The sequence below is a fragment of the Anser anser genome (genome assembly GCF_964211835.1).
Source record: "Anser anser genome assembly, chromosome: 18".
NCBI classification, from domain to species: Eukaryota; Metazoa; Chordata; class Aves; order Anseriformes; family Anatidae; genus Anser; species Anser anser.
In genome coordinates this window covers 7,873,906-7,891,991 of record NC_139739.1, presented here as the reverse complement: position 1 = coordinate 7,891,991, position 18,086 = coordinate 7,873,906, and the positions used below count along the sequence as shown (strand labels likewise).

The 18,086-nt window shown below is 45.5% G+C and overlaps 1 protein-coding gene across 25 annotated transcripts in view; it reads right to left on the bottom strand.

Annotated features, from left to right (window-relative positions):
• The window catches only part of FBRSL1 (fibrosin like 1), a 519,147-nt gene that overhangs the window by 88,472 nt on the left and 412,589 nt on the right, over positions 1 to 18,086 (bottom strand). For 20 of the 25 annotated variants that reach the window (XM_083803984.1, XM_083803995.1, XM_083804008.1 and 17 more), the window contains one exon: positions 10,030 to 10,083. The exons of the other annotated variants lie outside the window; for them this stretch is intronic. In XM_083803984.1, the coding sequence (XP_083660110.1) occupies positions 10,030 to 10,083 (54 nt within the window). The remainder of the gene's footprint in view (positions 1 to 10,029; positions 10,084 to 18,086) is intronic. 25 annotated transcript variants of the gene reach the window in all.

Below are 18,086 nucleotides of genomic sequence, written 5' to 3'. Positions count from 1 at the left end.
TGATTTAATTACTGCACTTAATAGTAACAAAAGATGTCTCAATTTAATCTTCAAACGGCCCTCCAAGATCAAAACACAGCTGGCTGGATAACAAGATGGCCTAGGCCAGCAAACAAGTAGGTCCAATTTGTTCAAGAGCTGCATCCACTCCTCAGTATGAAAGGCCAAGGAACACTTGTGTGTTGAGCGAATCAAAGAAAGCAGTGCTCTTTCTCCCCCCTCCCTTCCTGCCCGACTTTTGTTATATAGAAATAAAATAAAAAGGCAGCTGATTCATGGGTAAAGAAATGCAACACGATAAAAGAACAAATGATGATGTTTGGGAGAAAAAGAAAAGAGGTAAGAACCAAGATTTAACAGGTTTTGTTTTTATAATCCTTCAAGATGATTAAGAATGAATGAATCAGATTAAAATCACATGGGGACAAAGGAAGGTCTCTAACTCTTTTGTTTTTCTTTCCATACTGGACAGAAGGAGACAGCTCATTAAGGAAAGCCCTCAAGACACAGCTACAGTGAGGAACAACCAAACGTTTTTTGAAAGCGTCTGTTAGCTGTGTTTGGGCAAGAAAAAGTAAGGAAAAATTAACCATTTACTTCTAACATTTTCTAATTGTCCGTACTGAGTTGTGATTGTTACTTTTTGCAAACCCTTCTGAGAAACATCTCGCTTTTCAGCAGCTTTCAATGCACATTCCCGCTGACATGATGGTTGGGTCTCTCCAGGCACCTTCAAGGAATTTTTAACTTTTTGCACATTCCATTACAGCTACACATGGAAAAGTTAAAGCCAATCTTTCAGCCACTGCAACATTTCTGCAATCCCCTGAGCAACAGAGAAGCCTAAATAAACTTTTGTGTTGTACACAGGATATAGCTTTCAAAATTCGCCTTCCAACTACTGATAGTAACTAGGGGCACACAGCCCACTTTTTGATCTAAATTCTCCTCGTATTAATTACAAGCAAGTTCACTAGGAAACAGTTTGTGGAGCTTTGTGGGATTATTTTGGATTGACAACAGTCTGTGGGATGTTGTGGCTGAAAGCTTAAAGGTTTTTCTATAAAAAAATTCCTTAACTTTTTCTCTTGATGGGGAACCACAGTTTGGTAACTTGTGTTCCAATTTTCTTGGAGCCTGTGCATTGTACTCGATCGTGTTTTTTTGGGCTTATGTTGCCTTTTTTTCCCCCTCCTCTCCTCGACATACACCAAGCTTGCTCCAGGTTTCATGATACTAGCTGCCAACAGCGGTTCTTGAACAACAGATGATGTCATTGGCAGCCGCACCATGAATTTGGAAGAAAGCAGAGAGGGGAATCTGGTGACTGTCCTCTCACCAGGCTGGGACACAATAAAGGAAGAAGATGTCTACATCTGAAGTGATCAGGGTCAGGCAATTCAGTGGTTTGCTCAAACACTCCGGCAGGCACGAGGCATTTAATCAGACAACCATGGAGTCACTTAAGTGGAAGGGACTCAGAGGCCATCTGGCTCAACCTCCGGCTCAACCAGGTTAACTTCTATGGGCCAGCCGGTTTAGCTGAATCTGCACCCAAATACTGGGCTAATTACCGCACTGTTCACTTAAGTACCTTCATCTCCTAGTGACTTTGACCCTGGAGAAGTAAGCTTCCAAAAGCACCTGATTATGCAGCAAGCTGGGGAAGTACACATTGCTTCAATTTAAAATACAGCCTTCATACTTATCTGTGTTCATGCTCTCAAGCTGAGAGAACAGTTCCCTGGAACTTCAAACTAGCTGGGTTCAGACGTCTGATCGGTAACAGGGAATAGCATTTCTCACCTCTCTGTCCAGATGGTTTCATTTAAACGGGGCTGAACCTTAGTTTAAAACCACTTTCCCAACCAGTTTCAGTTCTAGATCACTAACAGGAGGTCTTGAGAAGGCACACGCTACTGAAGCTCAAACAAGTGAACGTTTCCAGTTTCCATGTTTGTTTAAGTAAGTGACAAAGATGGGGGACCAAAAGCAATTCCTATAACTAGACTACACAAGTGCAACCAGCTAGAAAATCTCCTGCCTGCTTGCGAGAAGGCAGTCAGGCTGCCTTGGACCGAAAGAGGGCTCTGCTCAATGGCCAGCACTACGCACAAAGCTCCAAGTGTGAAACCCTGACCCCGCTGCAGCCAGTGGCAAAATTCCTGTGGATTTCCTCAGGGCAAGGATGTTCAAACCTGTTCAGACAACTCATAAACCACCATTTCAAAGGCACACCTTTGCATGAGATTCCCAAGGGCCTTTTGAGTTTTGACTTAAACGCCTGGATTATTTTTACAATTCCAGTTATGGGTTCTTTGTTCGCGGGGAGTTAAGCAATACAAAGAACACAGCAAGAGAACAATGGAGGTATTATCATGCATGATTTGTCTTAAAAAAAAATAATCTTTCTTTTCATGAAGTTATAGATCCAATTTCAGTCTTTATTATCACTTTGCCATGTGAGAAAGTGGTTCCCACTTTTAATAAAGGAAGGGAGGGTCATATTACAACAAGAGCTAAAATGCTTCCTGCAATACAGAAGGTGGAAAGCTCTTCTGCTCACAGCTACTGCAACCAGATTCAGAGAAGGAAAGGGAAATAATCCCTCCACGCTGAGTAAATAAATATTTTCTAGGATATAGCTAACGTTGGGCAGTAGCCCAAAGGCACCTTGTCTGATGAGATCATTTCTGACCCATCCATTTTAAGGGAAATTAAGGGAATGCTCTGCCAAGCGCATATTAACATTTCACTTATCGCCAAACTCAGGTCCAAGCAAGTATGAATTCTGCTGCAGCCGTCAGAGCACCACTGGACTAATAGAAAACTTTCCACCATGTTAACAGAGCTGGATAAAGAGCCACATCCACCGCCTCTGAACCTGTCCCTGAGCCTTCTTAGTCATCTTCTTCCTCAAATCTACTTTACCCTTAAAAAGGAGTCTGTGGTACATTTAAGAAGGTAATCATACAAAACAACTGTATTCTGTGAAATATCACCAGCTTAACCCAATCCACAAAACAAAAGTAGGTGCTGCCAATTCACACAGGCTTGTGCAATTTACCTTTGAAAAAAACCAACATTAGAGGCCCACTGCTCCCATTTCATGTTACTACATACATTTTGAAACGGAAATTCTGATTGTGTTTGGTCAGCCGAAGCTTCTGATCTATTCCAGTTTAAAAGGCCTTATGGAAATTCCTTTTTCCCTGAAGATGACCAATAGCCCTATTATTTTACAGTCTTTCCCATTAGACCCTGTTTACACTACCATTGGAGCCATATTAGCAAAATCCATCTTCAAACATGTTTCTCACTGGCAAGAGGCAAACCTAGTTTTGTAAAATTATTTTTAATATTGTTCCATCTCTGTCTGTTCTGGCGAAGGAAATGAAATTAGTTGCAACCTGAGCACCAGGAGCGTGGTTTCAACATGGCCCATGAGGCAAGCGAGACAAAGATCCGATGCAAAGGACATGAAACCGCCTTGGTGCCGTGTACAGCTCCTCTGCAGCAGGTGGGCAGAGCGGGGAGCCCCTCGCCTGCATTGGGGCCGTGCTGCTGGGCACTGGAGTGGAACGTGGCCCTGGCTCTGACCGTCAGGTTTGACACGAACACAAAGCAGACTGCGCATCACAGCTCTCAAATGGTTTTACTTTAAGAGGCTGGGAAAGTTAGCATCAGGGACTGAAATACTGACTCCTCTGGTCAAGAAACCAAGAGGCTCCTTTCAGCCAAGTGTGATCTCCTTTTACTCCTCAACCTCAGCAACTACAGAAAAAATAAAGGAAATACAGAGCCTTTTGTAAAAGACCGGGTCTACAAGCTACACGGCCATCCAATGAATAGGGTTGTGGTGCCACTATTCTCATTTTCCACTTGGAGAAGTGCAGGCACAGGCAGGAGAGGCGCCTCTCAGAGCAAGTCTGTGGCACCAAGGAGCACACCAGACAAGCCTCCAGCCACGGGGGCAGGCTCCTGTGACATTTTAAAGATCTTGAGCAGTGTTAAGAGGAACGAGATGTTATTCACTGCACGCCTTACTCTTTGTTATTTATTCCATACTCCAACTCTCAGGACAAGGAGTGAAGTAACCCTCAGAACCCAGCAGCCACGTATGGAAGACATTTTTACTGAAATGCTAGCAACCAGAAAAATCAGCAAGATGCTTTTAGACACATTTCAAGTCAGATCCAGGAAGAGAAATGGAGAAAGCAAAGCAGCAGAAGCAACGAGCATTTTTATCTTCCAATCTTCTTGCATGTAATTCCCAGCCAAGGGATTTAGCTGTGATGAACGGGGCTGCAAGATACAGAAGCCAGATACAGCGCGTGTTTGCGATTCCTTCCAGGTAGGCGAGTGCAAAATCCCTGCCCTTCTCTCTGCCTGGGCCATTCATCTTACCCAGGTGATGGAAAGCCACTCTCCCGGCGGGTGGTCCCGCTCTCGCAGACCTTAATGCCTAATTGTCACAAATCAATTCCAACCTCAGTGCTCAGGCTGCTGCTACCCCGGCCCCCTTTCCATCCCTTTCTCTTTAAAGAGATCGCAGCCCAGGATCCTCTCGTGTTACTAAATCAATCTTTGGACACAGCACCTAGAAAAAACAAAGAAGTAGCAACGTGTGCGGCTGACCATGGCCAGCGTGATGAGTTGACGTTATGCAAGGCCAGCCTAAAAAATGTCAACTCGGTGTGGCTGCGCGCGTGCACGTGTGCACACACACATGCCTCCCATTTTATTTTTTTGTTCAACTGGAATTAATCAGGAACGATAAACACTGTTTGTCTCCTGAAAGCAGCAGTGGGGGGATGAAATATGCCTCTTAAGCTTATCAGCCTCAGCACCACTGAAGAGAAAGCTGGCTTCTAAGCCCAGGGATAATGGGCTGTCCTTTCAGGAAGGTATCAGAGGTCTCAGGAGAGGGAGACAGCACAATGGTGTGACCTTCAGCTAATAAAGCCCACCCTAGAGTCCAAAGAAGCTTGGGGAATATTGACAAAAGTTCATATTTACAACAGCCTGGACTCCTTCCAGATACCATTACCAGTTTAGAGAGCTGCGGCTCTGTACATACACTCACACAGGCTTTTATTCTGCCTCCTCCTTTCTTTCTTTGTTCCCATGCTGACAAAAAAAAAGTCAGAAAATGGCAATTCTTCCACTAACAAGGCCCCACCAGCATCTTTTTTAATGAAGAGAGTTATTTAAAATTTCAATTTCAACCTCAGTGCTATCCTCTACTTGAAGGAGATTCAAGGCCTCTCGCAAGGATTCTCAGTGCGTCATCGTGCTCATCAGGAAGAAAGCATATGTGTTTTTGTGGAAAATCTGCTGATGTATTTATAATTTTTTTAAACAAAAAGGCAGCCAACATATTGTAAAATGAGAATTTTTTTTAAAATAGGCAGTAGCAATCAATGTGGTCCCAGTCAGAAATACTAAACCGAAGCTTTTTCGGGCAGAAACTGATCCCCCCCCCCCGCCCAAGTCTGCATTGAGGTTAACAAAATGAGGTTTTTAGGTTTTTAGCCCATAACTGGAGTGCACAGGCACGACTGGAATACAAATAATAAATAATATTTTAAAAACTATTCATACAGTAAGAAAAGCCAATTTCAAAACATAAAAACTGTTTGAAGTGAAAGTTTCATTTTTCCGCCTCCTAAAGTAGTTCCAAAACAAACATATAAAAATAAAGGTTCGGAGGAAATCTGTTTTCAAGGGTAATTTCACTGAAATCAATATTAAATCTCAAAACATTTAATGGAAATAGCATCTTCAGTGACAGAACTGTTTTGACCACACTTTTTAATCCAGCCATGCTGGTCTGCCGTTTCTATTTATCTACCCCATAATTCATCTTTGCCATCCTGAAAGCGATCTTGCTGGGTTTCGAAAGGGATCCAAGGATTGGAATAGGTTAGAACTTCTCCCACATAACATCTTCTAAAAAGTGTCCCTATACCTTGGCAGCCTCATTCATCACACTGCTATTTAACACGAGGTAGAGCCTTGACAACATGGGAAGGTGGCTCAACAGACCCCTACAGAGACCACAAAAATACTGTTTTCAGCTGTTGCTTTCCAGCAAAGAAGCCCTTTCCACCAACAGCTACAGTTATGTCAGCTACACAAGCAGTTTTCCAAATTCTTAAGAGTTTTGGCTCAAGCATGCATTTTATCTGTCCTCTTTCTCCCATCCAGGCGTATTCAACAATCGAGTGAGTTCGGGTGACTGATGACAGCCTGCCTGAACTCGAAGTAGTCGCGTCAGACATTAATGTTCTGCTTAACACTCCCTCACAAACAAGGCCGTTGGTTGCATCAAGGCTAACAGGAGACGACGCACGCTGGGCCTGCATGGCCCACAGGACTGGTAACAAGGAGGAAAGGCTTCAGTTTACAGCCACTATTTCAAAACCAAGCCTGATCCTACAGGCATCCTGTCCCTGTAGCAAGAGCTCAGCACCCCGCCTGACACCCTCTCACTGCACAAACAGAGGTACAAGCACTCAGACCCCCATGACCTCGGGACATAGGCACCGCTCCTGCCTTGACTGCAGCCAAGCTTTGGTCAGTGTCAGGATTAACTACCCTCTGTCCTCGCCCCCAAAAGTTGCTCCCAATTACATCTGTACTCCCTCTTGAGGTGAGCTAACAAAATCAGTAAGCAGCACTGAATTTAGGAGGTGTAAAACACCAGAGAAGACATAAAAAGAGAATGAGGATGTCAATATTGCCATCAGGAAAATGAAACCACATTCATTTTGGAAAAACATCAACTAATTGATCTGTGGGGAAATAATACAGAACCACGCTACTCCGCAGGAAGGAGGAAGTTGGGAAGGTGAAAGGTATCAGGTTCCCCCAGCGGGAACCAGTAGCTCTGCTTGGGAAAACCAGAGCTGAGCAAGCAGAATGCCCATCACCACGCCACCCGAGGGCAGGGGGATTGAGAGAAGACCTCTGAAGCAACGTAATCCACAGTTTTCTATGGGTAAGATCAGGTGCTACAGATGATGACCTAAAATAGTCAGATTCAGAGTCCTGATGTAATCTAACCAAGACCGATTCTCCGCGCACTGTGCCAAGGATGTGAGGTTACATCTCCTGGCTGCCTCTGAGGCCCTAGCTAAGCGCTTTTCATTGCCTAACCTTTAAAACAGAAGTTTTTATTTAACAGTGAGTTCTTATTGAGAAGCTCCAGAGACGAATGTGCCTGATTGAAATTTTATACCTGTTTTCTGTGGCAGAACCCCCGGCTATCAAGAAACCACAGGGCATTAAGTGTACCCCAGCAAAACAGGCAGGTCCAGGATACCCTTTCCACCAGCAAGTGGAGGGGTAACTGCTCCCAACTGCTGCCCTCCTCACTTCCAAACCACCAAAAAGCTCAGACATGCTTCTAACACTGAATGTTGGAGATAAAAGGCTGAAAAAAGAACAGAACAGGTTTTGTCCTGAGAAGCTCCGAATCCCACCTGTGGCTGACCCAGGCCTGCTCTCCAGTACCCTGTCTTTGAGCACTAAAATGAGAAACCCAAATTACCCAATTGTGTTGTCACATGACATAACGCAACGCTCTTGTCTTTTCTGAGCCAAGAGATAAAGTAATCAGGGCTTGAAATTGCTACAAATTATGACTTAACATTAGCTAAGACCATGACAAGATATCAGAGGCCTGTTTCCCTCAGAATTTCTCCTTGCTGCTGTGACGTGCTCACACTGAAAACCTTCTCCCGAGCTACTGCCTGCCTAAAATACAGCACACCCTTACCATAAAGTCCTTTGTTAAAACATCTTTGCCATAAAGCTGCAAAACCTTGGCTCCCAAGTACATTAAATCCTTATAAACCTGCCTTCATTTTAACCGCGCAGTATTTCAAGACACAAAGCGCTTCTTCTGAGATAGCACTTTAATGAGGAAAAGGGTAAAATATATAAACCAAACCTCATTATAGCATAATTTCTAGGAGACAAGCATGCTGCTATAAAAAAGAAGCCATGGCAATTGCATTTCACATGGCTTGAAGATTTAATACTTTTAAAGAGCCACTGCTACTTTCAACCATCGGTGTTGTTTTGTTCTGAACATAACAGAAAGCAACCAGAATCACAGGCCCACTGTCAGCTATATATTTTATATTCTGTAAATTGTTGCAAATGGCAGATTCAAATCTACTGCATGCTTAGAAAATATAATGCACATCAAACAGTAAGAGACTGACTACAAGTCACTGTGCATACTTTTACCTTTAAAACCTCTATATTCTTAAAGGTTTCTGATTTAAACGCGATGATGTAGCATAGACATGGTAAATTACCCAAACCAGAGCCAATTCATGCTGGAATGAAAGTGCTTATAACGATACAGCTTGTTCAAAGGTTAACAGTGATGTCAAAAGAAACTGCAAAAAAAAAAAGGAAAAGAAAAGAAAAATCTATGGTACAGACATACAAATGAAAGCGATGGGTGTAACACTGTTTAATACCAGCTGTCAGATAAGCCAGGGTAACAAGGACATCAAAGGGGCTGCAACTGGTTTCAAAAAATGAAAATACTAGGTTTTTTTTTTTTAAATGAAACTGTTACTTTGTAGAAAGTGTCAAATGGAACAAACCCCCCCAGCCAACCAGAAACACTTCACTGGAAGAAAAAACACTCTCCTGAAGAACAACCTATCTATCTTTCTGCAGAGCATCCTGAATTACACTGGTCTGGAAGACTTTTAAACTTAATCTAATCAAGAAGCCATTACTGATTACAGTTCTTACATATTAATCTCCCAGCTGTAACTTCTGAAATGAAAGCATAGCAATGATTAGATATTTGCTACAATTGGTAGAGAAAAGAGTGAAAAAAGATGAGTGCAAAAGTCACCTGAGAGAGAATTTTTTTTTTTTAAGGAAGCAAAAATCCACAAGCCCCAAATAACCCCATCCCAAAACCAACAGCAGCTGGAGGGAATGCACTTCACAGCAGCTTGACTTGAAGCACATGTAACACTGATTGATGGATACTGATAGTGAAGACACTGGTGGAAAATTAAACCCGACAAAGCAACAAGATTGAGAGGGTTTTTTTGTGTTTCTTGGTATAACTTCATAAAATTATGCAAGAAGGGTCAGAATTTCAGCAAATGACCGTTTTAGCTACTGTCACAGATCTGCATCAACAGCAGCGCAAAAGCCTGGCACATAACCGATGCCTATAACCTGGTTAGGATAAGTCTTCCCTCTTATCTCTGCTGTAGCCTATAAAGAATGAAATTCTGGGCTGACAGGTGCTTGTTGTCTCTGATTAACAGAAGGTTAAACTCTACATGGTTATGGTGATGGAGTAGCAGTCCTGATGGCAGTTCTCACAGAGGACATCTGAGGAGAACATCATGCACCAACACTTTGTCCAAACATAGAATCAGTAACCTCGCTATTGGGTCCTGCTTCTGAGATACTCCTACAATTTTCATTTCTACTGCTGTGACTCTTCTTTCCAAGCTCTGAGCAAAAGGCCAACAGATTCCTCCCCCGCCCTCACCACTCCCTTGTAAACCACAAGAGGCTTTTCCAGTTCTTATCAACTTTGCCATGGGAGAAGACAGCAGGCTGGACGAGTCTGAATGAGTATGTCAGCACACAAATTATCACAAGATGTCTGGCATTTAGGTAACCCAGCCTAGCACGTGCCTTAACTCTTCTGCTTAGCTGGGCAAGGAAGAAGACAACTGCAAGCGAGTGCACATGCTACTTTTTGCTTTATAATCTTCCCACTTTCTCCCTGAATAACAGAAGAATTGGGGTGCTAGAAATTAGAAGGCTTAGCATAAATGTGTAATGAGACCCCACTAACGGGTTAGCTGACATGGAACTGCTAACGGTGAATTGGCTTGGAGACAGCAAAAGAAAAAAAAGCAAAAAAAGGGGAGACAAAGAGCAAGAGACAGAGACAGCAACCAATTCAGCTGCAAGAAATCAAGCTAAATCAGTCCCAAGTGCCCGTGTTGGAGAGACTTGATCTCATACCTTGCTTGTTATCAAGGCACTCCTGATACGAGTCAGCTCCAGTTCCGTTGAGGTCTACAGACAAAACAAAAAGTTTCATTCATATCAAACGTAAATATTAGAAACGTCTCAAATGGCAGCCTTGCTGGAGCAACATGTTACGTGCAAATAGCGCTAGTTCTTTAGAAGGCCATGCGGGTTTGCTGACATCAACTCTGCTTTGTTACCAACAAGCAGCAATGAACAGACAGCAGCCAAGTGTGGGAAATGTACATTTGTCCTCAGCAGTAGGTGCCGGCTGCTGCCCTCCCAGCACTGCCTGCCTGCCTCCGTGCTGCTGAGGGCACCAGGGGGATGCCACCTGAATTCCTTGTGCCCAGGGAAGATGGAGTATTTGGATTTACATCTGTCATTACAACATCACCTGCAGACCCTGTGAAACCATGGGTTGAAACCACTGGATCCTGATGGACAGGCTGGAATACGCTACTTTTTTGCTCATGGTGCTGCACTCCCTTTTGGTTTTCAGCTACTACATCATGCTACAGACAACTGAAAATACAAGAACACTTTCCAAACACTACTCTTCTATGGAGCAATGTAGTTACCACTAGAGTTATTTGATCAGCAGCAGGAGAGGAGCTGGTCTGTGCCATGAGAGCGGGGCAGAAGCTAAGGCTCCTGTAACCCGCAGTGCTCCATGCAAGGAAAATACCTGCCTTTGCCAGCGGACAGCATCCAAGCACTGCTGCAATCACAAGTGTTGCACAAAGAGCATGGATATCATCTAACTAAACCCTTCATCTTATGAGAAGTTCAACTACATTTCCTCAGCTGTGTGTAAAAGTGGTTTAAGCTGTAGATTAGCAGAACCAGGTTACAACAGGGCTTGGACCTCAGAAGCAAACCAAAGAATGTCCCAGCATGGCTTCTCCTCCTGCTTTACAATCTAGTTCAACCACAAAAAAAAATGGTTCAGATGGTCCTTAAGAATATTAGGTACATCTGTAAACCCTGGACAAACTAATGCTCTTTCAGCATCTTACACACACCTTACATACCACGCTAAGTATGCGGAATAAAGCAGCTGAACCTATGTGGCATGTGTTCACACACACCAACGGGCCTCAAAATGTGAATGTTTCATACATTTCCAGTGTGAGAATGCAAATGGTGCTAAAATCAGTCCTGTTGTAAAACTGAGGGTAGAGAACCACTCAGCTCACTGATGGCCTGGTACTCCTACCATCCCAACTCCAGCTGCACTGGAGGCAGCTCCTCCAAACTGGTTTTGTCTGTATGATCACAAACAATAGGACAGCCACCAGCGTGGGACCTTGGCCAGGCACCCCACCGGGGCAGACAAGCTGACCACCCAGTGATGCTGCTTCAGTCTCACCGCCAAGAGCATCAGCACAACAGCAGCGAGGCAGCTTCTTCTGACAATACGCTTCAGGGCCTGAAGATTAGAAATACCATTCACAGAACAAAAGGCACACTACAGCTACCAGCTCCCACCTGGACACCTAAAACCAACTCTTTCTGCACCTGCAAGAAGTGACCAGGCCCTGAACACGACGGTTTTCTGCCACCACTCACGTGTGGCAAACGCATTCCCACACAACCTTCCCATTCTGCCTTTGCTCAACCAACAGCTGGTGACGGCTCCTCGCACATACAAAGAGATCCCAATCACAGTTAAAAGGCTTCACATTCAGCAATAGTATTTAATGAACAAAAAAGCAAAAATTAAAGTTGCCCCACCATTTGTGTTGTGTAAATCCCAGATAATAGATCTTCTCCCTAATCCTAATGAGGCCTTCCTATTAAAATCTTTATTAGCTTTCGGCTCTGCAGATTGCCCAAAGGCTCATCAGTTTCCCTATCTCTCAGTACCAAGATCTGCTTTAACTTTTACAAATAGCTCTAAGATATTTCTCAGCTTATCAGCATTGCCAAGCAGCCTGTCTTATCATTACTATTGCAGATAAAATAAATGAGCTCAGGATGATATGAATAATGGCATTTTCTGTAGGCTGGTTTCCCATTACATTTTCAACAGATTGTAGATTTAAACTTCAGCACAAAAGAACAAAAATAAAACAGCAGCGGAGGGGGAAGGGTGGCTTTTTTCCCTTTCCATTTACCTTCACCGCCTTAAAGCACAGGCTACATTTTTAAGCTCACCTGATGTGAGCTAGTAATTAATTTTGATAGGGAGCAGAAACACCTCAGCCCTGCTTTCTCTGAAGACCAGAAGCACAGCTACTTCTGGGATGTTTTTTCAGCTGCATTTGTTGGAGAGAGGCAAAGGCGAAATTGCACGCTGCCTAATGAAGCCATCTTCATTAGTTTGTTCCTTTCCCTAGCAGCCTAGGAACGCCAGCCAGGTTGGGAATTGAAATCATGAAAAGCAACAGAACCGCGTTTGAATTAAAAGCCTGGGCTACAAAGGTCTCCGACGTCTGCTCCTGGCTGATTAGCACGAGGCGCGTGCGGCACAGAGCGGGTCTCACCCAGGACGCTCACGGGTACGGCGCAGCATTGGCAGGAGACAAGGAGGCTGAAAGACGAACGCATCTCTTCGCCTTCCTGACAGCAAGCAGGGAGGTCATGTTCTGGCAACCATTTTCTGCCGGGTCCCCGCAGCAATCACTACAGGGTTAAACGCTTTTCCATTCCCCAAATTCCTAGCCCTGTCACTGTATCAAGGTTATCTATTATTGGCAGTGACAGGTGAAAATTAATCTCCTAATTATTTCTTGCTGCGTAATCTGCACTGAAGAAGTAACATAAAAGGATTACAGTACACCCTCTACGGAAGGCTTTGCTAGAGAGCCAATCATCCGGGGAGATACAAGGTATGTGTTAAAGAGATATTTATGAAGGATTTCCAACCATTTTGAAGGCAGACTACACTGGAGCTTTACACCCGACAACTCTGGAGCAAGGATCTTAACAGCATAAACATTTCTCATTGTTGATTATTGCACAGGGAAAAGAGAAAAAAGGTTTATATCCATTATGTTCCTGATTTTCCTTTGGTATAGCAGGTACTGCAGAAACAGCATCCATGTACAGATGCCACCCCCCCTCCCCAAACACTATAGCAAACAACTCACCCTGCTTGCTTTAATTACAGAGTAAGAGACTTGTAGTTACTTTCCAGGGCGATTCACCTGTAATATTTTTCCACAAGAGTATCAGCTAGGCTAAATACTTTCAAAATACATGATTTTTAAATCCCATTTTATAAGCGAGCCAGAAGTATCTTTGGTAACAACACGAACTGCCACCTTGAAATGGTGCCTTCATGTGAACTCCAGCTCCTCACTTACCACCCACCAGAAAGCAAGGCTTATCTTTACGGCATCAGAATGACACCTTTTATTTATCTTCAGCCCTTTCAGTGCAGCTGGGTAAGTCAAATGGGTGTTGTGAGGAACCTACTGTCCCATGTCCAAGTCAACAGCCCTGTCCTAGTTGAAGTTGGGAAGAGCCAGCGATCGCAGGCTCCCACTCCTACCACCCAGAGCGTCCATGGCTACCTCAAGAGAAGCTCTTGAGCTGTGATGTGTCCAGGAGATGGGTAACACAGGCATCTGTAAAGCTCTGGGGGGAAAGAGACAAGGCAGCAAGGAAGATCACTGCCCTAGTGTCACCGGCTGCCATCAAGCCCTTCCACCACTATCAAAGTACTTCCAGTTTCTTTGATGCTGAGCTTTTCCACCGGACACAGAAACGCCGAGAGTCCCTTTATGCAATCTCTCAGCACTTCATCCCAGCACCACCTTCCACCTTTCCGAAAGCCAAGCCCTGCCACAAACTCTGAGAGCCCCGCAGGGGTTTGCAGCACGCTGCCACCGCTCTGGGACGCATTTCCAAGCCTGGGCATCTTGCAGCCTGCTGAACCAGAACCAGGCACTGGCACTTACCTGCGACGACATAAAAGCACCCATACACCACTCAAACCATGACTTTCCTGAGAAACCGAGCCGTACCTCGGTAATTGCAGTGTGCCCCAGCAGCCACACGGTGGCATACAAAATACTACAAAATATTATCAATGAAAAGCTGAAACAGGGGGCCTGGACTTCAAAACAGCCATTGCACCTTTAACTTCCTAAAAATAGTTGGAGCAAAGCGGCCTCAATTACCAGAGCCACCATCAGGGGTCACTGCACCACCTCTGCTGGTGGGAGCAGCCGAACCGCGCTTTTCCGAGCACTCGGCAAAGCTGCAGCACATTTGTAACTCCGGGGGAAAAGAGCTGGACAAGTCATTTGAAACATTACCAGGATCACCAGCACGCAGATTGCAAACGAGCAGCTCAAATTAGGCAAATTCCCCAGCAGTGACAGAGGTGTGAAGGTTTTTCACCTTTTTCCTCTGTTGGTTTTCACACCTCGCGGTCCGCGCGGGAGCAGCCGCTGCCAGGTAGCTCCGTGCTCAGGTCCTGAAGGCTGAAAGCTCTCTCTGGGCTCTGATCATAAAAAATGCTCAAGCAGGAAGGGCAGGTGTGTGGAAATTAATTATTTTCCTGGTGCAGGCAACTGCTACTAAAAGTGTAAGGACAGACTTCAGTAATTTTTAACAGGTGCTTTCTTCTCCAGCTCAAAGTCAGCTCTGAGGCAGTCCCAGGGAGAGCACGGGGACTCTGGAAGCACGTCTCCAGCCACCACCTGGGTTGATGAAATCCACGAGATCACATCCACGCCTCGTATCTGTGTATTTCACTTTCACTGACAGGAGGATGAGAGAATCTGTGTTTACACCACGAAGGCTAGAGATTTGCTTTGCTTTAGGACCTTCAGCAGATAAACACCAACAATGCAATGAAGCCTAGGACAGAAGATAAGCCCTTAATGTTTTATCCTGGTGTTAAATACAGAACAAAATAATTGACTTGAATCTCATCTTCTGTGGAAGTTTTAATCTCACGGTTACCTAATCTCTTACACAGTAATTATCAGAACAAAAGAAACGTGTGAAGAGGCAAAGCACCCACCTACTAACATATCAGCACTACTTTTAACAAGCCTATTTTTCAGTTATATGTTTTGCTTATGGAAATCTGAAGAACTAATTCTTATCCATGGGCATTTTCCCCAAATGCTCCATCACCAACCTCATTACGCGATACAGAAATTCTCCCGAGGGATATTATGTAATGGCAATTCCTCCTGCCTCTCCCTAAGGAGCGCATTTCTCATTACATCTCCTAGTAATTGATCAGTCTAGGAAATAATTTCTGGTAAAACCATATGTTTCTTTACCTGGTTCAGAATTCCCATCTTTACTCAGAAGGATGAAAGACTGTAAGAAACCCTAAAATTTCCATTTCTGATGCAGAACACCAACCTCTGCTCAAACGTGCTATTAAGCACGGAGCAACGCGTTCGCGTACCTGCCTGACTTCAGATCTTGTAAATTCATCAAGTCATTAAAATTAACCAGCCTGCATTTCTTATTCTGATGACAGAAATAATTTTACTTCACTGAATCTTCTGTAATTGCTTCAAAAAGAGTGCTTCACATTCAAGTATATCCACACACCACAATCCCTAGTTATTATGGGTCACTCAGCACAAGGATGCTGGGAGTCACAAAAGAAAAAAAAAAAAGATTTAAGTCAGAAAATGACATCTACATCTGTGCTCTCCAGAAAGTACCACACAGCACGGAGCAGCTCACTGAAGAATGCAGCCCTTTCCATAGTCACTTTTGTCCACATATGCACCATTAAATACCTCAACAGTTTTCTGTTTAAAAAGCAACAACAGCATACGCTAGCGTTTGGACCCTCTACGGGAAGTTAACACTTCACATCTCAACGTTCTTGCAGAATAAATACCAACAACTGCTAAATGCCTGCAGTTTATCAACGGAATTCAAAGCACACTCCGATCCCTTTTTTAACTTAAAAATACCAGAGCTGCTTTTGACACTGCCGTTTGATTTAGCCAGCGCAGGCCACGAGTTCCAACAGATGACTGCATGTCCCGATAGAATAACACGGGGATATATTTTGCTCGTTCGCTAGCCTACTGTTTGTTTATGAGAACAGGCTGACCCTCTCTGATAAACAAGGCTTAAGGTTTCACTCAGAATAGCCCACCTGCCAAACAGAATGAAATAAAAAAAATAAATCACGCTCTGCTAGTGAAAAAGCTGGATCCAGCCAAGCAATATACTGCCTTCTTTGTTTCGTGGCGTTCATCTCCGCTGGAAGGGAAGTTGGGCAGTCCGAGCCGGTACCTCGCGGCTGCAGGGCCGGGCAGGCGAGAGGGCTGCTGTCACCAGGGGAGAAAATTCTTGGAGAGAGCATCAGAAGTCTCCCACTTGTAGGAAGTTAATGCTGTGTGTATAAATCAAGCGGCTCGTCCTTGTAAGTCTGCGTGTGGGGAAAATCCGATTTATGCATAAACATAAACCTCTGAAGTCAATTCTGATCGGGGATGACCGGAGATTTAACTCCCCTAGACATAACAATGGGAAGACTATTTTCCTGTAATTCCTCAGCAGCCCTTTCCAGTTGAGGCAGAGTTTCTTCCCAGAATTGATAACGAAGTAAATAATCCCAGCTTCCACTGCACAGGGGAGACCGGTTAAGGACAGCCTCCGAGACCCAAAGCAATCATTCTGAACAGTAACTTACATAACAAGAAATTATCTTTGTTACAAAATTAGGTTAAAAGGACCTCAGACACTGTAATGTTACAAAAAAATCAGGACACGCATTGAGGAGATTAGCTAGCGAGTAGCCTCGTGAGATAAATGCGCAACTTCAAGAAGGTTTTGCAAGCCTAAAAAACATTTTAAATTCCATCGAGATGAACAAGCCTTGGCCATTTCCAGAGCTCCCTCTTCCCTTCCCTCTGCCCTTGGCTTATGTCGGAGCCCTTCTCCCGAACCATCCTTAGTTAACCACTGACCTGGAAATCTTACTTCAGCGCCACCACCCCCCCCCCCCTTGAAATTTATCACTCCTAAACACACCAGCTTTAATTTCTTAATGGGATTAAATCCCCTTTTCGGGCCAAGAAGACAGGGCAGAGGTGCAAGAGGCAGCGCTGGGCTTGGGGAGGTGCAGAGGGGTCCGCACCCAGCCCCGCTCCAAAACTTGGCCCCTTTGTGCCCGGGGGGGCTTGGGCAGGGGGCTCACAGGGCTCCCACCCCGCTGCCGCCCCCGCTGCCCGGGGCGGACGGCACGGCTCCCCGCAGCACCGGGACCCCCCCGGGAGCCCGGGGGGGCTGCAGGCGGCCGGCTGGCCGCGGGGGGGCTTTTCCCTGCCGGGAGCGGGGAAGGAGGGATGCGGCTGCACCGGAGGAATGCGTGGACAGGGGGGAAAAGCTGGCTGCATCCCGGCGGCTCCTCGCTGCTACCGCTTTTTGATTTTTTTTTTTTAATTTGCCCCCCCCCTAAACCCGAGGAGGGGCCCCCGAAAAAAAGGCAGCGGCGGCCGGAAAATCAAACCGCGGCCCCGAAACAGACAAAAAGGGGGGGGGGGCTGAAACCCCCAGCCAGACAGCCAGACAGACACAAACCGCGCGCACCCAACCACCGCACCGCGCTCCTCCTGCCGCCCGACCGCAAAGCCGCGCGGCTCCGGCACCAAACCGCGGGGCCGAGCCCGGGGGGCGCCGAGCCCGGACCCCCCCGCCCCGGACGCCGCCGACCCCCGGTACTCACCGCGCCGCGCACACCATGGCGAGCCCCGGGGCCCCCCCGGCGGCAGCGGCACGAGGCGGAGCCCGGCCCGGAGCTGCCCCGGGGGTCCCGCCGGGCTCCTCCGCCGCAATCCTCCGGGGGCTTTTGTTCGCTGGGGGCTGCGGGCAGCTCCGCTCCTGGGCTTTTATTTTCTTCTCTTTTCCCCTCTTTTTCTTCCTTTTTTTTCTCCTTTTTTTTCCTTTTCCTTTTTTTATTTTTTTTTCCTTTCCTTTTCTTTGTTTTTCCCTTTTTATTCGCGGCTCAAAGTTTGCGGCTCCTTCGCCCCGGGCAGACGCCGCTACGGGGCCATCACCCGCGGGCGCGGAGCGCGGCGGGGAAGAAGCAGAAGAAACGACGACACAAAAAA